Source organism: Carassius auratus, unplaced genomic scaffold (assembly GCF_003368295.1).
Source record: "Carassius auratus strain Wakin unplaced genomic scaffold, ASM336829v1 scaf_tig00026283, whole genome shotgun sequence".
NCBI classification, from domain to species: Eukaryota; Metazoa; Chordata; class Actinopteri; order Cypriniformes; family Cyprinidae; genus Carassius; species Carassius auratus.
Window position 1 is genome coordinate 290,649 of NW_020525502.1, and position 27,676 is coordinate 318,324.

At 39.7% G+C, this 27,676-nt stretch overlaps 1 protein-coding gene across 1 annotated transcript; it reads left to right on the forward strand.

The window, feature by feature from the left end:
• On the forward strand, nucleotides 1-27,676 carry LOC113078667 (CD209 antigen-like protein C). Its single transcript, XM_026250998.1, has 5 exons — nucleotides 1-412; nucleotides 497-742; nucleotides 5,287-5,414; nucleotides 27,002-27,108; nucleotides 27,497-27,676. Exons 1-5 carry the CDS (start codon nucleotides 289-291, stop codon nucleotides 27,624-27,626), a joined length of 735 nt encoding a protein of 244 aa, XP_026106783.1. The 5' UTR covers nucleotides 1-288; the 3' UTR covers nucleotides 27,627-27,676.

The following is a 27,676-nucleotide window of genomic DNA, read 5'->3' on the forward strand; positions in this document are numbered from 1 at the left end:
ATTTATACAGACACTCTGTGAATGATAATAAATGTATTTGAACATCATTTAAATAAACACAAGCAACAATCTTAAGATATTTCTGATGATGTTCTGCAGCGAGTTGAAGTTCCTTTATGAATAAACACTTGAAACATTTCTAAAAAAAAAACAGTTCCTCTCTGCATAAATAGTGGCTTCACAAACACAGAAGAGGAACACAACACAGTCCACTATGAGAGAGAAACTAGTGTTAGATTACTGACACTGAAACTTTCAGAAAGTGGACAAAAATACAGAAAAGGGAAAATGAAGAGAGAACATGGGAAAAGTATCAGTGATATCTGTGAAAATGACTTTGTTACAAAAGGAACATCTGGAAAAAGGACCACAGACAGTCACACAACGAGAATCCAGTCATCTGAACTCACAGGTACTGAGATTAATTGAACATATTTCATCACACATAATAGTGGATAAATAAAGGTAATAAAGTAATGTTTGTGTTGATGGTCAGGAAGTGATGGTGTGATGATCAGAAGGTCCAGAGCAGCTGCAGTAGTGTTTGTGCTGCTGTGTGTTCTTCTGCTGACTGCACGCATTATACTGTGTGCCACCTTCACTCAAGAGAGACAACAGCTGCTAACTACGATCACCAACCTCACAGAAGAGAGAGACCAGCTACTTACTAAGATCACCAACCTCACAGAAGAGAGAGACCAGCTGAAATCAGAAAGAAATGATCTTCAGAAGAAGTTTGCGGGTAAGTTTCTTCAGTCTAACTGGTAACTTGCTCTAAAGCAGACTCAGATTTGAAAGTGGACTGTACTGGATCTGTCATGTGGCTAATGCTCGCATTTACTCACAACTATAAACACATTCTCAAAACTACACACCATCTCGTACAAACTTACACTTCCAGTTCAAAATCAAATATTTTAGTCAAAAACATTCTCTTTTATTCAAAGTTTGGACACAAACCGGTCAAATACACAGAGTACTTCACTGCCAAGAGAACTAGTGAGATCAGTTCAGAAACCTGCTTTTGGGAATGGATCAATGTATATGAGAGAATACAACACAAATCAAGGGTGCAGATACAGTTCAGCAATAAGCATTAAGAAAAGTTTATTTTCCACTACATGTGTTATTTTTAATATATTTTTATTAGAGCTGTAGTCAAGTCCAGCTTTGTCGAGTCCAGGACTAGTCGAGACCAAGTCAAGACCGAGTCCAAAGAGGTTCGAGTCCAAGTCAAGTCCAAGTCCAAAAGTTTCGAGTCCAAGTCAAGTCCGAGTCCAAATGAGAGAAAAAAGGGTCCTCTTCAAGACCACATACTTAACTACTGATAATGTTTGTGATGAGCGAGACAGCAGTGTTGAGTACTCAAGACTCAGACTCGGTCTCGGTCTCGAGACCGTATTTTAATGGTCTCGGTCTTGTCATGGACTCGTGTGCATTTTGACTCGGTATTGACTCGGACTCGAACATATTAGGAATCGGACTTATGCCCGAGTCCACTCGAGTCCCAATCAAAATATGTCATGATTATTACTGTATGTTAATGTTTCTTTAAATTGATGTATGATTGATACATCCAATGACTGGTGATTTTCTTGTGACGTGAGACGTTAGGCCAGCGACACACTGGATGCATGGCGCAAGCGTCTCAGCTGCGTGGCGTGTCTGTTTTTAATTTGGCTCCCATGTTAACAGGTTAGAGCTTGCAGACTGCCTGCGTGAGACGCGCATCCCAGGCGCAGCTCGAGCCGCGCGGAAAATGCGTGCATGCTAGAAATAGAACCGACGCCTATTTTCACGCAAACACGCGCATGTTGGAAGCGTTTCCAGGCAAAATAAACTAGGAAAATATGTTTATATGTCACTTGTGTCATTGTGTACACAAATACAGATTAATTCATGACATTTTGATATTTGAAAGTCCATAGGTTGGCATAAATTCAGATATAAATGTAAAAAAAATAAAAATAATAATAATTATCGATTTTCAAATATTGCACCTGTCAAACATACTCTATTTTGCAAGAGCCCGGTTTTTCGGCAGCCTCTCTCTATGTCACCTATAGCAGAAGCAGCGCGCCAGCGCCGCATCAGACACACTTCTGCTGTGTACGCGAAGCAGCCACCACGCTTCTAGCACGCAGCAGAGACGCCACGCAGCCAGTGTGTCACCGGCCTAAGTTACCCTCCTGCCATCCGCCTGTAGTGATCCCGCTTTCCAGAAAGCCACATTGCTACATTATTTCTCTCAACTGTGTTATTTTTACAAAGTAGGACAAAATGGTCACAGAAAAAAACAAATATTGTTTAATTAAATTATATAATGAATACAGACACAGACTGACTGTCTCAACACTAAACATCTCCCCCCAAAAAAATGTCTGACAGAATGCATTGAACTTATATGGCATTTCAACCAGCTTTCTTCCCCTGGCACATACACACTTTTGCATGAAATTTTCCTGGACAGTCAGTCGGCTCTTGTGTGTATGCCCTCCGTAACTAAAAAAAACTTGGACTAGTGTGTATTTTACCCTGCATTAAAACGCACCATCCAGTGAAATTAGCATTAGATTATCCGTTGCTGTTACAGAAACTGATAAAATGGTAACTTTTGTCAGTCCCCGCTTCCTCTGCACCAGTAGAGAGTGTTTTTAGTCGGGGTGGATTGATCATGAGACCACATCGTGCTCGGTTGGGTAGCAGGATGGTCTCCTCACTTAATTTTTTGAAAAGTAATTATGCCCATCTTTAATCTTCACAACATCTAAAGTGCACATAATCCAATACATTGTAAGGATATTAGCAGTCATTAGTTAAGCTTCAGGGTTAAAAGTTATGTAAAAGCTGTTACAGTTGAACATTTACAGGTATAGTGGTACAGTAATGTTACTTGTACTAGAAAGGTTATGTGGAATTACAATATAGAGTCATACAGTAATGTTATGTGTACTAGAAATGTTATATGGATGTGTATAGTGGTACAACGATGTTATGTGAAAATGAGAACTTAATATTGACAAGTAACAATTCATAATTCTAATAAAATTACCTTTACACCACATACTATGTGGCCCTTTTACCCTTTATTGTTTCCATCATACATTTTACATACTCTTGAAGATTTCTTTAGGTCTTGTCTCAGACCCAATCTCTCTGGTCTCGGTCTTGACTCGGACTCGACCCTTTCTGAACTCGGTCTTGACTCAGACTCGACCCTTTCTGAACTCGGTCCTGACTCAAACTCGACCCTTTCTGAACTCGGTCTTGATTCAGACTCGACCCTTTCTGAACTCGGTCTTGACTCAGACTCGACCCTTTCTGAACTCGGTCTTGACTCTGACTCAACCATCTCTGGACTCGATCTGGACTCGGACTCGAATGAGCCGGTCTCGACTACAACACTGCGAGACAGCATATCTCCTATTCTAAGAAAATTAATTTACATTATTATTTGTAATGATCAAAAAGCATGTGCAAAGTAACAACTCTGTAGGACAGGGGTCTCCAAACTACATCCTGAAGGGCCAATGTCCTGAAAAGTTTAGCTCCAACTGGCCTTAACACACCTGCAAGATTAGTGTGTCTAGTAAGAGCTTGATTAGGTTCAAGTGTGTATAATCAGGGTTAAAGCTAACAGGGGCGTTACACAAGATCCCGAGCCCTATGCATAGGCAGTCTTGATGGGCCCCCATGGCCCCCACCCATGAAAATATCCAGGTAAAATAAATTATATTTCAGATTCATACTTTTCAAGCGCCCTCTCTTCCTTTGGGGCCCTGGTAATGAGTACTGGTTTTACCCCCAGTCCGACCCTGTGAGCTAAACTATAAAGGACACTGGCCCTCTAGAACAGAGTTTGGAGCTGTAAGGTCAAATTATTTTTATGTACTTTTTTTTTTCATTTTATTTACTTAATAATGCTGCTTTTGCTGACATTATGTCTGTGGTCAAAAAATAAAATGACTGATGCCTTGGCACAGTGCACAGACACACGCAAAGATTGGGATATGACAAATGCGCGCAGCAAGGCTAGAAGGGATACGTTTGGCTCTACTGGGCATGCGCACATAAATACAGCGATATTTTTGTCATACTGTACTAGTCGAGCGCTGTCGGAAACAATCGACTACTCCAGCATGCATTAACCATAATGCATACAAAGTGTTTGCAAGTAAGACGTGAATTTTAGAATTACAATATTGCGTGGAGCTGTTACTATATGACCTTATCTATGTTGCATGTACAAATAAAATATGTAATGTAATAATTAGGGTTGTGCCTGAAGCCAAATACCTTATTCGGAATGGCAAGGATAATGGCTTAAAAAACGAAAAACGGACAAGGAATAATTCTGCCTGAATACTCGGCTAAAGCTGACAGAGTCTGGTGTTTGCTATATAACAGGTGAGCCAGGGAATCAGCGCCAGAAGTGAATGAATGTAAACTTTATGAGTGAAAAGAGCGCAAATCAAATACCGTATTGTTGTCGCCTCTCTGTGCATCTCTCAGAAATCAGAGCGATACAAGAGTAATTTTACCTATAATAATACATCATACACGTTATAGTATTTGTATATATTTAAAAGGCAATGATTTAAAGCTTAGGCTACGATATGATCTGAATGAATGGAATAAGCACAGCGCGCTCACCAATCAAACAGCCGCGCTGCGCGTCTCAGTCTCTCAAAAAACAAATCGGTTCTCTCTCAAGAGTAGGCTAATAATCAGCTTAGATACGGATACATTGTCTACTTGTCCTACATGTTTGCATCTTTACCTTTTGCTGGTTTGCACGGAACACACACATCTGTTTAGTGAAGTTCATTAACATTAAGACTCGCTTAAAGTGTTCTGCGTAATGAGAATGTGTGCATTGAATGGATTCAGTCGTGTTCAAATGATCACTAAACGTTTGTCATGACATCTCTCTGCTTGCATGATAAATATTATTTTAGAAATTAATAATTATTTCAGTTTAACACGACATACTTGTTCAGTGATAACTTATTACAGAATTTGCATTTGGGACGGGGAGCATGAATAAATGCATTTAGTTTCTGCATGGCATTATGAATAAAATAATAGTCCTATAATAATCACAGTAACTGATCCATTGAAATAAGAAATACGATTAGCAGTCCACAACAAGACAAATGTAAAATATATAAGCAGCATATAACAAACAACTGAAATAACTTAAACACCTCTACTAAGACTATCATAACCTTTTTAACTTGGTGTGGATCAGAGTTTAGATCATAACGTATCTGGTTGTGTTTATAGATGGATGGAGGTGCCATCAATCCAGTCTTTACTTCTTTTCCTCTGAGACGAAGAACTGGGATGAGAGCAGAAGATACTGTAGAGAGAGAGGAGCAGATCTGATCATCATCAACAACAGGGAGGAACAAGTGAGTGTGTGTGTTTTTGTGTCATATCAGGACACAACTCTGTATAATGACATGGGTATGACACAGGTATTACAAGGAGAGGGTGACTTATGAGGACATAACCCATGTCCCCATTTTTCAAAACTCTTATAAATCATACAGAATGAGTTATTTTGAGAAAGTAAAAATGAATAAAGTTTCCTGTGAGGGGTAGGGTTAGGTGTAGGGTTGGTGTAGGGCATGCAACGTCAACTGGCGGCCCGCCAGAGATTTCCATCCGACCCCAGAATAATACTGAATTCCGGAATAGCCTTGTAAGAGGAAAAAGTTTAGGGCTGGTCCGAATACCATTATTTAAGCTTCGAAGCTTCGGTAGTAATTAATATATTTTTCTCTCTAATAAAGGCAGGAATCTGTGTCAGTATGGCCGTTTGCGAGACGCGAAACATTCAGAATTAATTAACTTTTAGTAAACTACAGTCAGAACAGCGCAAGCAGGAAGCGTCGGGTGTCTGAAGCGTCCCAGAAGCGTGGTGGCTGCCTCGTGTTTTCTGTGTCTTTACACTCCAGAACCGTGCCTGGCGCGCTGCTGCTGTAGAGGGAGACCGTTGACAGACCAGGCTCTTGTCTTCATGACAACAATATCAACTTTTTTTACACACCTACGCCTACTGATAAAGATTATGTTTGACTGGTGCAATATTTGAAAATCGATAATTATTTAATTAATTTTTAAATTACATTTATATCTGAATTATGTCAACCTATAGACTTTCAAATATCAAAATATCATGAATTCATATGTATTTGTGTACAAAATGACATATAAACACATTTCCCTATTATATTTTGCCTGGAAACGCTTCGAAAACGCGTGCGTGTCGCGTGAAAAATAGGCGTTTGTTCTATTTTCAACTTTTCAAACAATGAATGTGAACAAGAGCGGCGCTCACTCTGGCAGTAATGAACAGCACGCACAGTTCACGTTCACGCTCATTTGAAATGTCAGGTTTTACCAGGGCTTAATTTGAGCCGAACATGTTCCGTCACCTCCGACATTGGATCCGGCACCTCCTGTGTCACTAAAATTAATTTCCTAAATGAAAAAAATAATAAAATAGGCTACTGTTTGTGTAGTGTTCAGTGTTTGTGACACATGACTTGCGCGCTTGTTGTACTAGTTGAGATTGCTGTTAGCCTCGATCGTTTCACGCAGGGGAAAAATGTCAAAAAGACAGGAAAGTTTGCTTAACTTTTTCAAATACGCTGGACAGTCAGATCCCAAACAAGCAAAAAAAAAATTTTGCTGATCAAAAAGGAGACCACGGTGGCCACAGTAGCTTATTATCGATATCTTGTTATTTCGTTATTATGTTATTTCGACATACTAAGGGGACATTCTAATCTGCATTAAGCCACATTAAGTGTTCTTATAATGGTTTTCTATGGGAGGAAAATGCTTAACCGTTCATATTATGGGCTCATCTGATTTTTTGTACATAGCATATCCTATTTGTTAGGATTTTAGTATCATAATGATTAGGCTAATAAATGCATGCACAATTATCCGTGAACTTGATTTGAACAAATGCCTTTCAACTTGTGTGTGCAAAATTCAGAATTAAATTAATGTGCCGAAATTTGTACAAATAGAGAGTAGGCTATGTAGGCATACTATAGGCTACTGTTGTAGACATTAAAAATAGCCCGTTTCATATTTGTTAAAATATTATAATGTATTTTTTTTTCCATTTATGTTGATTTATGAAAAGTAAACAGCACGACCGAGTAAGATAGGATGTGCAATATAAGACATTATTTAAGGGTAGGGGTGCCCCGATCACGATCGGCCGATCGTTAATGCGCATCTCGTCAGTAAAGCCGGTTTTCTAATCAGCGGTTAATTCCATCAGGTGCGTGATTTCACATAGAGCAGCAGTTACTACACAGAGCCATTGTTAATAGAGAAGATGCGCAAATCCACTTCATTTTCAGCGTTTTTTGGCACATCTTCTCAGTTAACAATGGCTCTGTGTAGTAACAGCTGCTCTATGTGAAATCACGCACCTGAGGGAATTAACCGCTGATTAGAGAACCGGCTTTACTGACGAGATGCGCATTAACGATCGGCCGATCGTGATCGGAGCACCTCTAAGGGGTAAATATATTCTCTATCTCAACATTGTTTTTCTCCTGGCTATAATAATTGTCTCGTGTTTATTGGTACAATAATTTTGATTAGTTTTGGAGTGGCAGTGATTTACAGCTGGTAATGGATGGTAAAGAGGTTCTATTGAGTAAGATAGTAAGATTCTTAAAAAGAATTTAACAAATGATCGTGAACTAGTTCGTTTTTAGATATGTGAACTTAGTTCATTTAAAAAAAAAATGAACTATGAACATGAACTAGTTCATTATCATCTGTGTGAACTGAACTTTGAGCTAGTTCTTTTTAAGTATGAACTGGCACAACACTGGTCTCAGGCAGGCGGTCTGTAAGCTCTAACCTGTTAACATGGGAGCCGAATTAAAAACTGACACGCCACGCGGCTGAGACGCTTGCGCCACGCATCCAGTGTGTCGCCGGCCTTAGGGCTGGTTCACACCGGACGCGGAAGCGATGCGGAATGGAGGCTGCTTCCTTTCGGCTCCCATGTTAACCTATGGTGTCGTTCAAACCTATTTTTTGCGCGAGCTGCGAGCGATCCGCGTCAATTCCGGCAGGAAGTCACACCAAGAAACACGAGACAAACCGGTCAATTGTCAAAATATAAGCAATTTTCAAATTAAAATACCGCGAGTAACAAATGCGATCATATTTGAGTATCTAAACAGACTAGAAAAAATGAAAAAAAATAAACACAACACACCACATGCACGCACATGCACACACAGAGCAACGGGAGTGGGCGGACTACAGAGCAGGTGGGAGGGGGCTACTTACTTACCCATGATGTGCTCTGAATAAACAACAACTGAGCAGAAGTGCTTGTCGACCGCCATGGAGAATATGTGTCTGGTGTGAACAGGCAGGCTCCGGACCGCGCGTGATTTTCGGCATTGCTTCTGCGTCCGGTGTGAACCAGGCCTTTATGCTCCAAGAACGGACACTGCACTAGTGATATAAAACGCACACACACAGGTCTGTTAAATTAAGCAATACTTGTAAGGTAGTCTAATATTTTTCTGACCCACAAATTGGCACAGTAAGGGTAGATTTAAATAAAGGGAAAGGAAATTTAAATAACGAAAAAAAAAATTTTGATAAAGAAAAACATAATTTAAATAAAGAAAAAACAAAATTTAAATTAAAGAAAAAACTAAATTTAAATAAAGAAAAAATGAATCCCAGGTGTGCAAAAAATGGGATCCCAGGTGTGCAAAAAAAATAAAAAAAATAAATAATATTCGAATGTCAAATTTTCAAATTTTGTCAAATACAAACTCACCAAACGAATATTCGGGTCCATTCCATACTTATTTATTTTTAAATCTAACGAGAAAAAAAAGCAAATGAGGCACACAGGCACAGCATTTCTAACAGTAGGCACTATGAATACGTACTTATCAGTCCATTCTTCATTAAAACTACGGTTCTCTGAATCAACTTTTCACTTAAGGCTCTTTGAGAGTGCCATTTTTCATTTAAATATATCGAGAAGGCCTTTCTATGGTGTTCTCCACAAACTACGACCTGCATGTGACAGTGATGGACAGCTTTACAGCCTCACAAATATGAAGCATACAATATCGCTATCGCCCCCTGGTGGCTCGCTGCAGTACAGGTAATATGTAAAAAATAACATAAATTTGGAATTACAATATCAAATAATAACATATTAGGATACAATTCGAATTTTATTTTATATCACGAGTATCTGGCCCTTACAGTGTCTGCAGAGAAAAATTCTGGCCCTTTGACAAATATAGTTGATGACCCCTGGTGTAGGGCCATAGAATATACAGTGTGTACAGTATAAAAACCATTACACCTATGGGATGAACACACTTTACACAAAAACAAATGTGTGTGTGAGTGAGTGTGTGTGTTCTTGAATATATGGTTCATGAGGACAAAATGTCAGGTTACTCACCAGCATTACAAGGATATTTGGTTTATAAAGACATTTCGGTGTCCTCGTAATTCTGGAAGCTATTATGTTGTTTTCGGACTCAAAATAATGCTCCCTATTACGTCTTTAATAATAAAAAAGACCTTATATTCCACAATGTGTATGAATTTGAAGCATGTCCCGTTTAACCAAGATGTGCCATTTTACAACTATACAATCTCGCGGGAAATTGTACAACTGTTCGCGGGAAATTTTTTTGAAATGTATTTTTTGCAGCAAAATTTTGATGACTCAATATTTAAAATAGAAATGTATTATTATCTAATAACCTTATAGATTTCCCTGCATAATACAGTGTGTGTCTGCTTTAGCCTACATGAGGTTCTTTTAATTGGTCAGTTTTGTAAAAGCCGTGCGTCGGACTGGACCATTTTCTCCTACACAAGATATTTTCAAATTAAACAGTCAAATTTGAAAAAAGGATAAAACTATAAATAAAAAGTGATTACAGGTTGGGTGCTTTTTTCCTCATTGTGACTGACAACACTACGGACCAATGAAAATGCGGAGGATGGTTGTTCTGGGATGTCAATAATTTTTTTCCGCAAAGACATTCAGACTGCGTCAGAGACATACCAAGTAAGTAATCTGTGCCTTTGAAAAAAAATATTTATTTTAAAAACCTTAAAATGTATATACGTTGTCTTACATCATTTTATATGTCTATGTAAATATCGTCTTTGCATTTTGAATACATTAATCTACTAAGTTTTGTAAAGTGAATAAAAAAGTTCCAGCATTACTTACCTCAGTTGAAACTCATATGAGCAAATAATAATTTAGGTATTTAGCAACCACGATTGAAGACTTCCTAAATGTATTGTCTCCATTTAAACCTATTTGGAAATATATGTTTCTTTTGTATTAAGAGGTGTGTAATGATGGAGATCGATCGTTACAGGCCAGCGCTTCTCCTCAGCGCGCTCTGTATGTACAGCACAGTTCTGACCACACGTCTGTCTGTAGAAATCAGTATTCTTGGTCATATTAAAGCAACCATTTCATCAAGTACGTGTTAGAATCTGAAACATTGATGCCTAATTTATGAATGAGTCACCATTTTGAGGCGATTCTTTCCATTGCTTCAGTTAAATCATCATTGATTTATCTGAACTGTATGATTTCAGTCTGATTTCTGTCTTTTGTGGGAATATATCGTTCCACCAGCATGTTTTTTTTATTCTTTTTTTTAATCAAAGAAACATTTTCCCTAAAACTATCCAAGTTACGTTACATGTCAAACAATTTTCTCTCTAACTCTATGGAGCTCAGAAATGCTGCTTTATCGGGCATTAACAGTTATATGTAGCCTAAGATGAAATGAAAATGACATTGAAAATTCTGAAGAAAGTAATGTCCGTATGATTGTTGTTAAACTTTTAACAAACTGACGTGAAATTTTATAAGTTTCATAATTTTAATTAATTAGACATGCTTTTTGATTAATACAAACTTGATAATCTCACAACATTACTGATCTAAACTACTTCTTCCTACTAACTGACTATTAAATGTGTGAATTTGAGTGAACCGCAGGATTCATGTATTAATGAAGTATAACCATGCTGGCAGTGTCTGTGTAAAAAGTGTAATTGCCAGGCATTATGTCAGTGTGGTGTGAAAATGGAAACAAAGACAAATAGGCCAAATTAAACACAGGAACCAACAGATATTCAAAACAAAAAGAACATACATGTGGCAGATAAAAAGTGTCTTAGAAATCAACTTAGGTGGGCAGAAAGTACAGTTATGCAGATTAATATAAGGCCTGAACATTGATGAGAAAATTGTTTCTGAATAAATAGCATTTACATCACAACCCCCCCAAAAAATGTCCAGGACAAGTAACTTTTTGACTGATTTAGCACATTTCAAAGCTTAATGTTGAGCCCTGAAGTTGCATCTGAAGTGATATTTAGGTATCCTTTTTTCAGATTTAGGTTTAGTGTAGCATAGAGATGGGTCAAAGCAAACATAATTTAAGTTTTGAAATTTGTGCTGCAGTTTATTGTCATGCTGAATTTCGTATTCACTTGATTGTCTATATCAGGGATGGTGAACGTCGGTCCTGGAGAGCCGCAGCCTTGCAGGGTTCAGCTTCAACCCTAATCAAACACCTGAACAAGCTAATCAAGGACTGAAGGGTTATTAGGGTGTACTCACACTAGGCACGGTTGCCATGAACCGGGCCCGAGTACTCCCCCTCTGGCCTGCACTCACATACAGGGATTCAGCATTCGTGCCGGAGCACGCTTACGTCATTATGGTGCGACGGTTTCGGGATAAACAGGAAGAGCGGCGCTCTATGAACACAATGGAGTGCATCGCTCTGTTTTCTTTGTGGATAATTTTGTGTTGTTTGGTCCACAGCCTGTTGTGAAACAGATGTGTCGCCTTAGTGGCGCGAACATTTTCACGTAATCGTGCTGCTCGTATGAGGATGTTTGCAAGATACCAGCTGAAGTGCAGCAAGGACTTTGCAGTTTTTAGTTTTTTTATGCGTTTTGCACCTCTGCCGTAGACCAAAGCGACCCTTTCCCTGCCATGTTGGTTTTGGAGCGTCGCAAAACCGTGATGCAAAGCGTCCTTTTCCGTGCCCCGGCACGGTTAGCGCTCACACTGCATGCGAACCGCGCCCGAGTCCAACTGAACCGTGCCCTGGCCCACCTCTTCCAAGCGGGCCAGGGCCGGCCAATCGAGCCGCGCCCGGGCACGATTCGGAGCACTCACACTAGTCAAACGACCCGCGCTTTGGTGGTCAAACGCACTCGGGCACGGTTCAAGCTGGCAGTGTGAGTACACCCTTAGAAAGCTACAGGCAGGTGAGTTTTAGTTAGGGTTGGATCTGAACTCTGCAGGGCTGCTCTCCAGGACCAGAGTCTACGATGTGTGTAAATGTTATATAACTTTTTAAAGAAAAATGTTTCCGTTTTTTTTTTAACAGCATTAATGCATCACATGATGATGATTCACGGGGTAGACTAATGCGAAAATGTTGAAAATAGAGACGAATGGCAATCCAACCTCTGTTTGCAATTTAACATATTTCTGAAGGCCAAGAGATAACCTACGACTACGGAGGAGCTGACCTTCACATTCACATTCAAAGGTAATCAGAATACATACTGTAGTCTGATAATATGAGATGCATGTTTTAATGATCACAAATATAGTGTAATGCTTCTTAATTAAGAAGACATTATTTTGTTTGATGTGGTAGAATTAAATTAGTATTAATCATATTGTGAGCCACTCACACATTTGTATTGAAAATAACTACGTTGAGTTCTGTATGTCCCAATTAAAGTCATTTTGGGGAAAAACTGTAAATTTATTGTTGCTAAAAAGAAAGCACCCTTTCAACCCAAAAATGTAAAAGAGTGCACTTCACAGACCATGTTTTTGAATATGCAAACTGATTATTATTTTTGTTGTGCACAGTATAAAACTAATGGCATAACTGACAAAAAATTTTTCCTCCAAATACACTATAAATTTAAATAATATTAAAATTAGAAATAATTTTAAACACACTAAAATCAATCATTTTAAATTCTAAAAGGGAAATTTAGCATTACCTTATATTTGTTACAAAAGGAATTTTGTATGTTTTCTCAAAGCTACTACTAGTTCATAACTCTGCGTCATATTTGTGTAAATTCAGTCATGGTTTACAAGGACGTGGTTTGGTATAGCAGGACTCGTGTATGTAGACTCACAGCTACTAGTTCATAACTCTGCATCATATTTGTGTAAATTCAGTCATGGTTTACAAGGACATGGTTTGGTATAGCAGGACTCGTGTATGTAGACTCACAGCTACTAGTTCATAACTCTGCATCATATTTGTGTAAATTCAGTCGTGGTTTACAAGGATGTAGTTTGGTTTAGCAGGAATCGTGTATGTAGACTCATAGCAGCTACTAGTTCAAAAAGTGCAAAATACACTTGATAAACTACATATAAAATAGCTACCAAAAAAAAGTTGACTTCGTCAACTAAACCTGGACTAAAACTATGAAAAACTCAAATGACTAAGTGGTGACTAGTAAGCATTTTTATCTCAAGATATTTTTACTTTATTGATACAAAATATTGTTACTTTATTGATATTTGAAAAATTAATTGACAAAGCACTACAGCACTAAATATTTGGAGTAGGGTTGGGCGATGTATATAAATTTGGCATCGAACAATGTCTACAGTTTTCCATTTAAAGCTGCAGTAGGGAACTTTTGACGCTCTAGCGGTTAATAAACAGAACTGCCTGCATCTTGCGGAAGAACATCGTAGCCGGAACTACTTCTCTCTGTTTATGTCTATGAAGAATCACAAAGGTACTGGGTTACTCCGCCGCGGTACCCCCGAAGCAATCTAAAATAGTCAGGATATAAACACTTATTATAGGTGTACCCTAGTGATTCAGGACAAGCTAAAAACACGGTTTGGAAAATGGATTCATGGTGTACTCGCTTATTATGTTCATTTTCCTACATTTTGAACACAAACAAAGTTACGGACCGCAGCTCTGATTGGTTGTTTTTTACCGGGAGTGGATGAATTTCTGCAAATGGCAATAGGACACTGGGAGGAGCCAGATGAGCTTGATTTTTTTTTTCCACAGATTATCTGTCTCATATTCTACTGTCAGGACATAATGACAGGTTTAACAAATATGTAAAAAATACTTTTTTACAAAAGTTCCCTACAGCACCTTTAACTTATAAAGGAAAACAGCTAACAAATCCTAACATTGTGTCTACAACAAATTTAGGCCTGACGCAATAGTCAATAAATCAATTAATTGCACAAAAAAATTAGCTCGATAATTTTTTCGTCCGTGATAATTTATTTTTTCAATTTTTATTAAAAAAAGTAACCTTTCATGATGTGGGGTTAGTCTGGAGCGCAGCCTGTAGACAGCCCGCAGTAGAAAACACCACTCCGATGGCACAGATGTCCCGGGAATAAAGAGATAACGTCTCGCTAGAGTGGCCAGCTTTGGGAAGCGCCTTTCATTTGTTTGTGGATGTTTGGGTCACAAGCTATACAGCATTGTACTTGCACTACTGCTTTATTTTAATACCGTGTAGCATATTTTGCAAGTCTGTTGAAATGGGCCTACTTTTCGCTCGCTCAATTTGGCTTGCTCAGCTAAATATGTCTGTAGGCTTGTGGTTGTTTGTGTCAACTCACCCAAGGGAGTTCACACACACACACACCGTGCGTTTTCTCCTCCTTTCCAAAGCGCTCGGGCAGTTGTGCTGAGTCGTCTGTCGTTGCTAAGCATCCATCAGCTGCGATATCTGTTAAAACCAGTTTTTATACAGTGTATGGTTACAAGGAAACTCTGCAGTGTTTGGGTGAACCCATTTTTCAAAAACAATGGATATTTTCACCCTGAAGGAAGCTGATTGCATGACCCTTTTAACATGACCTGGTGCGCTTGCGTCATTCTGAAAAGCTGAGATGTTTTTAACTAGATGTTAACGCGCCTGGAAAAAACGACCTTGTCGCACCGCGTGCATGTTGCAAGCGCGTCTCTTCCATTATGAGCTTGTATACTACGCATGAAATAACGAACTCGAGTACAAAAAAAAAGACGCGATATGTGAACGGCCCCTTCATCGGTCAAAATGTTTACTTTCGTTTAACGGATAAACGGTCAATAAGAGCAACCCTAACTGGCATATAAACATAATATAACATACAAAATTAATTAATTTTAAGTCACACAAAGTCAACATGTTTGTATAGGTAACATGTAAGATAAAATAAAAGATTATTGCTCTCTGAAAAGGTGTACCTGTGTCATTATGCCATTATTATTATATTAGTCGAAACTTATTTTAGAATGACAATATTATCGTTTATCATAATTTCTTGGACAATTTAACGTCCATCTATCAGTCAATAGAACTCATTATAATTAGTGATGCGGTCTCGACTGAAAGCATGACAACACAAATCCCTGACAGTAAACTGTTGTGTTCTATTTATGACGTGCTGACACACATTTAAAATGATTTTCAATGGTCGTGTCCAGTGTTGAAGTCTTTAGTTGATACGACACCACACAACTACTGTTGCGTCCAGTGAAGACATGGTGTACGGAGAGATGTCTGAGGACAATGGTGAATGATTTGCAGATTGTCAATACCACTCTGACCAACATCTTGTAAAATGTGTGGTAAGTACTGCCATTCCATAGTATAAATAGAGTTTATCACGAATCTTGAAAGTGACTTATCTTTATATAGCAAGATGGGTTATCAAAATGTAAATGAGGGAGTGCCAGAGTACATCAGGGGAGACGAGGGTAGGGCTGGATGATATGATATATCCTGGTCACAGTATAAATTGTCCAACAATCAGATGCAATCTGAACCAAATCATATCATAACACGATCTGGTAATGCATGCGTATATGAGAGATCAGTGTTCCTGCATAAAGAATTTCAAAGTGGCTGCCTTTATCAAATTTTGTACCACCTCTCACTGTCAACAAAACTGAAACTATGTGGCAACGTGCAACATGCTAAATTAATCTGTAATTTTTATATTCTCATATTTTTAACATCCACTCCATTTTATTTGTTAACATAACTTCACTGAACACCATCCAAATATCAATAAGTTTTTATATTTACATTTATTAATAACTAATTCCTATGGAGCTTTTATCCAAAACTACTTACAAATGTCAGACATTGATACAACAATACAAAGTAGAATAGGGAGGACTGAAGCAGTCAAATGTAACACATCAGTGAGGGAAAACTAATGTCTATTTGCGAAAATGTGCTTTGATGCGCTTGTTTGATAACTTGTGGTTAAAGCGCCACTCAGCGGTCAAAGGCTGCAAATGCACTTTACATCGCCGCCACGGTGTTAAGTGTGGCAGTAAAAGCGGCGTTTTGGATGTCTACTTAGTGTATGTAAACTACATATAAAATAGCTACCAAAATAAATGTTTGTAACTGCAATTTGACTAAAATAAGGACTAAAAGTAATGACTAAATGTTGACCTCATCAACTAAACCTGGACTAAAACTATGAAGGACTCAAATGACTAAGTGACTAAGTTGTGACTAGTAAGCATTTTTATCTCAAGATAAAATATTTTTGCTTTATTGATGTTTGAAAAATTAATTGACAAAGCACTGCAGCATTACATATTTGGACTACTGTTGGGCAATGTATACAAATTTGGCATCGAGCGATTTCTACAGTTTTCCATTTAACTCATAAAGGAAAACAACTAACGAATCCTAACATTGTGTCTACATCAGATTTAGGCCTGACACAATAGTCGATAAATCAATTAATTGCACAAAAAATTTAGCTTGATAATTTTTTCGTCCGTGATAATTTATTTTTTCAATTTTTATTAAAAAATGTAACCTGTCATGATGTGGGGTTAGTCTGGAGCACCGCCTGTAGACAGCCTGCAGTACAAAACACCACTCCGATGGCACAGATGTCCCGGGAATAAAGAGATAACATCTCGCTAGAGTGGCCAGCTTTGGGAAGCGCCTTTCATTTGTTTGTGGATGTTTGGGTCACATGTGTGTTCACACACACACACACCTCATTTTCTCCTTCTTTCCAAAGCGCTCGGGCAGTTGTGCTGAGTCGTCTGTCGTTGCTAAGCATCCATCAGCTGCGCTATCCGTTACAACCTGTTTTTATACAGTCTATGGTTACAAGGAAACTCTGCAGTGTTTGGGTGAACCCATTTTTCAAAAACAATGGGTATTTTCACCCTGAAGGAAGCTGATTGCGTTGGTTCTTTTAACATGACCTGGTGTGCTTGCCTCATTCTGAAAAGCTGAGATGTTTTTAACTTGATGTTAACGCGCCTGGAAAAAACGACCTTGTCGCACCGTGTGCATATTGCTCTTCCATTATGAGTGTGCATACTACGCATTAAATAACGAACTCCAGCACAAAAAAAAGATGCGATATGTGAACGGCCCCTTCATCGGTCAAAATGTTTACTTTCGTTTAACGTATAAACGGCCAATAAGAGCAACCCTAACTGGTATATAAACATAATATACAAAATTAATTAAAGTCACACAAAGTCAACATGTTGGTATTGGTAACATGTAAGATAAAATAAAAGATTATTGCTCTCTGAAAAGGTGTACCTGTGTTATTATGCCATTATTATTATATTAGTTGAAACTGATCTTAGAACGACAATATTATCGTTTATCATGATCATTTCTTGGACAATTTAACGTCCATCTATCAGTCAATAGAACTCATTATAATTAGTGATGCGGTCTAGACTGAAAGCATGACAACACAAATCCCTGACAGTAAACTGTTGTGTTCTATTTATGACGTGCTGACACACATTTAAAATGATTTTCAATGGTCGTGTCCAGTGTAGAAGTCTTTAGGTGATACGGCACCACACGACTACTGTTGCGTCCAGTGAAGACATGGTGTACGGAGAGATGTCTGAGGACAATGGTGAATGATTTGCAGATTGTCAATACCACTCTGACCAAAATATCTTGTAAAATGTGTGGTAAGTACTGCCATTCCATAGTATAAATGGAGTTGATCACGAATCTTGAAAGTGACTTATCTTTATATAGCAAGATGGGTTATCAAAATGTAAATGAGGGAGTGCCAGAGTACATCAGGGGAGACGAGGGTAGGGCTGGATGATATGATATATCCTAGTCACAGTATAAATTGTCAAACAATCAGATGCAATCTGAACCAAATCATATCATAACACGATCTGGTAATGTATGCGTATATGAGAGATCAGTGTTCCTGCATAAAGAATTTCAAAGTGGCTGCCTTTATCAAATTTTGTACCACCTCTCACTGTCAACAAAACTGAAACTATGTGGCAACGTGCAACATGCTAAATTAATATGTCATTTTTATATTCTCATATTTTTAACATTCACTCCATTTTATTTGTTAACATAACTTCACTGAACACCATCCAAATATCAATAAGTTTTTATATTTACATTTATTAATAACTAATTCCTATGGAGCTTTTATCCAAAACTACCTACAAATGTCAGACATTGATACAACAATACAAAGTAGAATAGGGAGGAATTAAGTAAGTAGTGGGAGGAATTAAGTAAGTAGTGGGAGGAATTAAGGAAGAAGTGGAAGCCGAGGTTTTTATTTATTTTTGTTTTTGCAGGATTCAATTAAGGGTTCATGGAAGAGGTGAGTTTTCTAGAATATTGTCAGGGATTTGGCGTTCCAGATTTGGGATCGGAAGATCATTCCACCAGCTTGTAATAGTAAATACAATTTTTCTGGAAATAGTTTTTTTTTTGCATGTCTGTACTTGTACCACAATGTGACACTTACTCACCGACCGCAGGTTTCTGGAGGGGATGTAGACTTAAAGAGCAAGGGGAAGTAGGAAAGTGTAGAGCCATGGCTGTTTTCTATGCAAGCATCAGTGTCTTGAACCTGATGTGAGCTGCAACCAAAAGTCAATGACTAGATTTGGAAATGTGTGCCGTGGGATCTTGGGCTTGTTGAAAACCAGTCATACTGTTGCCTTCTGTATCATTTGGAAGTGCAGCCAGAAGAGCATTGCTGTAGTCTAGTGCTGGCACTAATGACTTTTTATTTTTATTAATCTATCAACTAATTTATTGATTAATCAATCTAAATTATTAATTTCAGACAAAAGAATTGGATTTGCAGATTTTAGAAAGCACATAACTAAAAGTCTATTGACTGTTGTCATTGCTTTCATATTGCACACAACAAAGGTGAATCTTCATAAGACAAATAATGACTTCATACATGACATTATTTTTATTGCGTCAGGCCTAAATCTGATGTAGACACAATGTTAGTTGTTAGAATTAATGTTAGTAATTCGTTAGTTGTTTTCCTTTAAGTTAAATGGAAAATCGTAGAAATCGTTAGATGCCAAATTTGTATACATCGCCCACCCATAATAATTTCAGCAATTTTCAGCACCCATAATAATTTCAGCAATTTTTTTGTCTTGTGGACTAAATATTAATATATTTTATGTACAATATCTTACTCAGGACAGTACTAAATAAAAAATAACATGCATTTAGTATGATCTCTCTTATTTTTTGAAAATTACTCATATTTTCACAGATTCTGCAAGGGGTGCCCAAACTTTCGAGCCCCTCTGTATGTTGTGTATTTGTTAACTAACTGTATTTTTTATAGAGATTGACAAGCAAAAGAAAAAAAGGGCCTATGTGAAAAGACCATGGTCGATGTCAGAGGTCAAAGGTCACTAAGCAGTCTCTGGAAGCACATCAGCAAAGGAAAACTGGCAAGTTCACCAGAATGTGAAATTGCAAGAGGCAGAGCACCCCATTCTTGTTTCTTGCACAACAAAAAAACATACAAGACTTTGTTCAGAACATGGGTATGGCTCACACGAGACAGATTGTGTTTTTAAATGTTTTCTCTTTTCTATCCTCTTTCACACAATTTGACTGGCACAATCAAAGCAAACTTCTGTCTTGTTTAGACATTTTAACTATTGCTGCAGTTTTTGTGTATTTTTTTTCTAACCAAAAGTTCTGCAGTGCATGACACACTTAAAGGGATAGTTCACCTCAAAATGTAAATTTACTTACCCACTAGTTTTTCCAAACCTGTTGGATTTTCTTTCTTCTGCTGAACACAAAAAATATATTTTAAAGATTGTGGGTAACCAGTTTCTGGTACCCATTGTGAGAATGCAGAGCACCCCATTCTTGATTCTCAAACAATTCAAGACATAAAAGACTTTATGGAAGTCAAAGGGTACCAGAAACCGTTGGGTTACCCATGTACTTCAGATCTTTTTTTGTGTGTTTAGCAGAAGAAAGAAACTCCTGCAAGTTTGGAACAACTTGTGGGTCACATAATTTTCATTTTGAGGTGAACTACCCCTTTAATGAATGTGTCTGGACATATTCTGAAGCATGAAGCAAACAGTATATGAGTGTTTTGGATTCATTCTTGTGTTAAGTAAATCTTATTGTGCAGTGTTTTGAAGCCCAGTGTATTTAACAGACTGTTTGATTGTAAATTTAAACGATATGAGATAACCAAAGGTTCAGTCGTGTATGGCACACTTAAAGGGATAGTTCAGCCAATAATGAAAATCATGACATAATTTATTTACCCTCATCTACAGCGATATCATTGACTTGATTGCAAATAAATGCACAGACACTATTTAAACTGAACAGAGATGACATCACTGAATTCAATGATGAACTGCCTTTAACTATCATTTTGCATTATTGACACACTGTTTTCCTAATGAATGTTGTTCAGTGCTTTGACGCGATGTATTTTGTTTAAAGCGCTTTATAAATAAAGGTGACTTGACTTGACTCGAGTTGTTCTAAACCTGCAGGAGTTTCTATGATCTGTAGAACACAAAAGATCTTTTAAATATTGTAGTTAACCAAACTGTTTCTGGTCCCCACTGTGAGACTTCTGGTCTCCATAAAAAAATAATAATAATAAATCTCCTGGTCAGTAAATGATGAAATCATTTTCATTTTTGGTTGAACTATTCCTTTACTGAATGTGTCTGGACCACCGATCTATATATGACTGGATCACTCATCACGTTCTAAACTTCCAGCAGACAGTGAAGCCACCGGAAGTGTTCGATCCGCTTACTAAACCCTACCAGCAGAGGGCACCATTGAGACACATCCAATCCGCTGTCCTAAAATCACTCGATTTGAAGCATATCAGTAAAACGGGACTCGTTGTTATGTGTATGCAAATTAATGTTTACTTCAGGTGTTATCTGCAGTGTTTACGGTCTTTTGGGGCAGTAAGTGATATATTTAAATCGTTTAGGTGCTGCGCGCTGATGACACAGATAACTGATCCAACACAAAATATACCTTATGTCTTTATGAACATTATTATTCAGGAATTATTAAACATGAATCTATTAGTATCAGAAATGGATTTGATTATTTATGATTTGATATGTTTATTAACGTTTCCATGTAAACTGTTGTATGCTAAATAAATAGTTAATTTAACCACCGTTTAAACATTACCTGCTTCAAAATTAATGCTTTTAATGAAATATTGTTAGCTACTGTACGAATAAAAACACTATAACTAAAATATATAAACAATGAATAACTGTGGGCTCACCACCTGCAGGAGGGAGCGTAAAGGGCCGGTGCATAGAGGATCGGGCGACAGTTGAAGGCGAGACCCCCGACGACCCAATCTCTGGACACGGAATCAAGCTTTAGGGACATGGAATGTCACCTCGTTGGCGGGGAAGGAGCCTGAGCTTGTGTGGGAGGTCGAGAGGTACCGACTAGAGATAGTCGGGCTCACCTCCACGCACAGCTTGGGCTCTGGAACCACACTTCTAGAGAGAGGCTGGACTCTCTACCACTCTGGAGTTGCCCATGGTGAGAGGCGGAGGGCTGGAGTGGGTTTGCTTATAGCCCCCCAGCTCAGCCACCATGTGTTGGGGTTCACACTGGTGAACGAGAGGGTCGCTTCCCTGCGCCTTCGAGTCAGGGATAGGTCTCTCACTGTCGTTTGTGCCTACGGGCCGAACGGCAGTGCAGACTACCCGGCCCTTTTGGAGTCTCTGGGAGGGGTGCTGGAAAGTGCTCCGACTGGAGACTCCGTCGTTCTACTGGGGGACTTCAATGCTCACGTGGGCAGTGACAGTGACAACTGGAGGGGCGTGATTGGGAGGAACGGCCCCCCTGACCTGAACCCGAGCGGTGTTCTGTTATTGGATTTCTGTGCTAACCACCATGTTCAAGCATAAGGGTGTCCATCAGTGCACGTGGCACCAGGACACCCTTGGCCGGAGGTCAATGATCGACTTTGTGGTCATGTCATCAGACCTTCGGCCATATGTCTTGGACACTGGGGTGAAGAGAGGGGCGGAGCTGTCAACTGATCACCACCTGGTGGTGAGTTGGATCCGATGGCGGAGGAGGAAGCTGGACAGACTCGGCAGACCCAAGTGTACTGTGAGGGTCTGTTGGGAACGTTTGGCAGAGCCCCCTGTCAGAGAGATCTTCAACTCCCACCTCCGGCAGAGCTTCGACCGGATCCCGAGGGAGTCTGGAGATATTGAGTCCGAGTGGACCATGTTCTCCACCTCCATTGTCACTGCGGCTGCTCGGAGCTGTGGCCGTAAGGTCTCCGGTGCCTGTCGAGGCGGCAATCCCCGAACCCGGTGGTGGACACCGGAAGTAAGGGATGACGTCAAGCTGAAGGAGGAGTCCTATCGGGCCTGGATGGCTTGTGGGACTCCAGAGGCAGCTGACAGGTACCGGCATGCCAAGCGGACTGCAGCCCGGGTAGTTGTGGAGGCAAAATATCGGGCCTGGGAGGCCATGGAGAAAGACTATCGGTAGGTCTCAAAGAGATTCTGGCAAACTGTTTGACGCCTCAGGAGGGGGAAGCAGTGCCCTACCAACACTGTTTACAGTGGAGATGGGCACCTGTTGACCTCAACTGGGGATATCGTCGGGCGGTGGAAGGAATACTTCGAGGATCTCCTCAATCCCACCGACTTGTGTTCCGTTAAGGAAGCAGTGGCTGGGGACTCGGAGGAGGACTCATCCATCACCCGGGCTGAAGTCATCGAGGTAGTTAAAAAGCTCCTCGGTGGCAAGGCACCGGGGGTGGATGAGATCCGCCCCGAGTACCTCAAGTCTCTGGATGTTGTGGGGCTGTCTTGGCTGACACGCCTCTGCAACATTGCATGGCGGTTGGGGACAGTACCTCTGGACTGGCAGACCGGGGTGGTGGTCCCTCTTTTCAAGAAGGGGGACCGGAGAGTGTGTTCCAACTATAGGGGGATCACACTTCTCAGCCTCCCCGGTAAAGTCTATGCCAGGGTACTGGAGAGGAGAATTCGGCCGATAGTGGAACCTCGGATTCAGGAGGAACAGTGTGGTTTTCGTCCCGGTCGTGGAACACTGGACCAGCTCTATACCCTTTCCAGGGTGCTGGAGGTTTCATGGGAGTTTGCCCAACCAGTCCACATGTGTTTTGTGGATTTGGAGAAGGCATTCGACCGTGTTCCTCGCGACATCCTGTGGAGGGTGCTCTGGGAGTATGGGGTCGGCGGCTCCCTGCTTAGGGCTGTTCGGTCCCTATACGACCGGAGCAAGAGCTTGGTTCGCATGGCCGGCAGTAAGTCAGACCTGTTCCCAGTGCATGTTGGACTCCGGCAGGGCTGCCCTTTGTCACCGGTTCTGTTCATAATTTTTATGGACAGAATTTCTAGGCGCAGCCAAGGGCCAGAGAGTGTCCGGTTTGGGGACCATGCGATTTCGTCGCTGCTTTTTGCAGATGATGTTGTCGTGTTGGCCTCCTCAGACCAGGACCTTCAGCGTGCACTGGGACGGTTTGCAGCCGAGTGTGAAGCGGTTGGGATGAGAATCAGCACCTCCAAGTCCGAGGCCATGGTTCTCAGTCGGAAAAGGGTGGATTGCCCACTTCAGGTTGGTGGAGAGTTCCTGCCTCAAGTGGAGGAGTTCAGGTGTATTGGGGTCTTGTTCACGAGTGAGGTAAGGATGCAACGTGAGATTGACAGACGGATCGGTGCAGCTTCTGCAGTAATGCGGTCGCTGTACCGGTCTGTCGTGGTGAAGAAGGAGCTGAGCTGTAAGGCAAAGCTCTCGATTTACCGGTCAATCTATGTTCCTACTCTCACCTATGGTCATGAGCTGTGGGTCATGACCGAAAGGACAAGATCCCGGATACAAGCGGCCGAAATGAGCTTTCTCCGTCGGGTGGCTGGGCGCTCCCTTAGAGATAGGGTGAGAAGCTCGGTCACTCAGGAGGAGCTCAGAGTAGAGCCGTTGCTCCTCCACATCGAGAGGAGCCAGCTGAGGTGGCTCGGGCATCTATTTCGGATGCCTCCTGGACGCCTTCCCAGCGAGGTGTTCCAGGCACGTCTCACCGGGAGGAGGCCCCGGGGAAGACCTAGGACAAGCTGGAGGGACTATGTCTCCCGGCTGGCCTGGGAACGCCTCGGGATCCCCCCGGAAGAGCTGGAAGAAGTGGCTAGGGAGAGGGAAGTCTAGGCGTCTCTGCTTAGACTGTAGCCCCCGCGACCCGGCCCCGGATTAAGCGGAAGATGATGGATGGATGGATGAATAACTGTACAAGGAATAAAAACATAAATCTTTTTTCAGATTCCACAATGAGCACTTTGTCGTTTCTTATATGTGTTGAGGTCATGTCTGATGTTTATCATGCTCATGATGCTCGTTACTTTTTAATAAGTAGGGAAAATTCCCAACCTTTAAAATAATAACTGTTTACATGACTAGGGTGTTTGCATTGTAATAATGTACAGAGATACTTCAGATTTATAAACGCTGACTTGTTAGGTGATGTTTTCTCATTAAAATCAATTTCCTATTAATTGAATATAACTTTTACGCACACTAGGGATTACCAATATGACGAAGTGGCGGCTTCACTTTAATGGCGTCACTTTAATGACGTCATGAGCATTTTCATTTCATGAGTTTACTCTAAGTCTGTAAGTCTTTTGGATTTATTCATGTGTTAAATAAATCATATTGTGCAGTGTTTTAAAGCACCGTGTTTTTAACAGTTTGATAGTATTTTTAAATGATATGAAATTAGTTGATGAAAGGTTCTGTGATGAATGGCATACTTAATGAAAAGGGAGGAAGTCTGTAATGTGCAATTATTTTTTAATAAAACATTTTTTTGAGTCAACTAAAATATAATGTTACCCCGCTGCCTAAAGATTTTTTGTTATCTTGACAAAAAAAATTATTGTTGAAACAACTTCATATTAAAGTGGAATTAGTTCAGTTAATATTTCTTTAAGTTGACTTGACTCTTATTTTCTAGTCCAGTCTATTTTCTAGTAGATTTAGTCAACTAAATCATGTTGTGTCGACAGGGATTTTTTGTTTTTACTTCGATCAATAATCGTAAACAAATGTTACCCCACTGGCTTACTTTTTTAAAGATGACAAAACACTTTAATGTAATTTATTTAATGATAGAGACAACACTTTCATTCACATTTAAATTGAACAAGCAATTTGCTGTCAACACATCAACTGATAATTTATCAAAAAAAAAAAAATTGCAAAATACAAAGACATGTCTAAATTAAGAGGTGTAGCCCTGAGTGTTTATTGTCCCTTTAAAAGACACATAAACATTGCCCCTTTAAATTTTGATTTCAGTAACGGAGTTCTGATGATAAGAATTACAGTGACATTTGGTGATAATACTGTTGTGATGTATTTTTAGAAAAAGGGTTACCGTTGTGAAACTCAGCTTCACCAATAGAGGGCACCCTAAGCTGTACACTCGGCTGAAGATTGGCAGAGACAGAGACATGTCACTTCCTCAATCCTCAATACATATATTTAAGGAAAACCCGTAACGGCAAAGATGGCGGTTGTGTGCACATTTCCCGCCGCTCCCGCTGGAAAGCCAATCATATGCTTTTAAAAGTCAAGCCGGGAAACATTAAAGCATATCGTCTGGTTCCTCTGACGTATTCGCACAGTTGAGGAACCCTTGCGCATGCGTAGTAAAGGTATAATCTGTGGGGAAAAGGCATTTTAAACCTTATTTTTGGGCAAAGTCATCAAATTATTTCAGCGATTTTTATCATATTTCACTGCTGTTTCTATACATGCTGTTTTTATGTCCCGGTGACCAGTGAAAGTGCAGTTCTGACTCTCTACCCATTCGTTTAGATAGGAGCTGGTCTTGTTATTCTGAAATAGCTGCCCGGAGGTGTTACCAAGATGGCGGCCGAGTGGCACGACTTGCCTGAAAGGACTTTGGGATTGGTCACTGACGCTTGTAGAGTGAAAGAGCGATCAGTATGTAATGAGTGAGTTTGCACACGCTACAGAGAGTGTTGCCGATCTAAACTGTCTTTCTCATACTTTCATACAGAAATAACTGTGTTGCACAAAAGAAGAGCACTGCCTCATCTTTGAAAACTGTAACAGAGGCAACAAATCAAGTACATTGATTTGTGTTGCTTTTCATGCTACATGTACTAAAGCAGAAAATATGACAGGCTCCAAACCTTAAAATGTAGAACCTACTGTTCCTAAAGATGGATTACTCATATCAAAATTACTGTCTATCAGTTTTTTTTATGAAGTTCTTAGTAAACTATGCTAGAAAAATGTGAAAAATCAGCTGATACATTTCCATGATTTTATGGTAAAAACAAAAATTTTAAGTGAGATGTATCCTAAAGAGGCCATATAACATTGTTTAATATATTGGTTTCTTTAAATATTGATATTTTAATAGATTGGTTATTGGATGTTAGGAAAGGGATGTCCCTTTAAACCACAATGGTTTCATGCTGTCCTCATAAACACTATATACCTGTGTGTGTGTGTGTGCGTGCGTGTGTGTGTTTTTAATAAATCATGTTATTGTTTGACTTCTCAGGATTTTGTGAAGAATATTTGTGGTTCTGAACATTTCTGGATTGGTTTGACTGATATTGAAGTGGAGGGCAGATGGAAATGGGTTGATGGCAGCACACTGACCTCTGGGTGAGAAATGACTGAACTTAACTGGGCCCGGTTCCCCAAAACGTTCTTATCGCTAAGTAGTTCTTAACCTATTCCTTAACCTCTCTCTTAACCTTGTGGCACGATTCCCGACACGTTCGTACGCTAAGTATATCTTCTGTAAGTCATACTTTCGTAAGGTCTCTCTTAGCATTGTTTGAGCTCAAAACGCTACTGTACAGCAGTCTTTAGAAACCAGCGCAGCGCAGTACAAGTCAAACTATGGTATGTTGACAATGTTGTGGATCAACAATGATTTTATGTTTTATCGGGAAACCGGGCCCTGATTATTATCTAATAAATGATTGTCTCAGTCAGTATCATATCACTCAGAAAGCAGCTCTGATCTAACTCTGATCTGTTGATGCAGGTTCTGGGCGTCTGGAGAACCAAACAATCAGGGAAACGAAGACTGTGCTAATACACATTCATCAGGATGCTTTGATACTCCATGTGATAATAGTGTTAAATGGATCTGTGAGAAGAGTATCCTTAAATGATAAATTATAATAAAAATTTACATATATGCATTATGAACATATAAATGTCA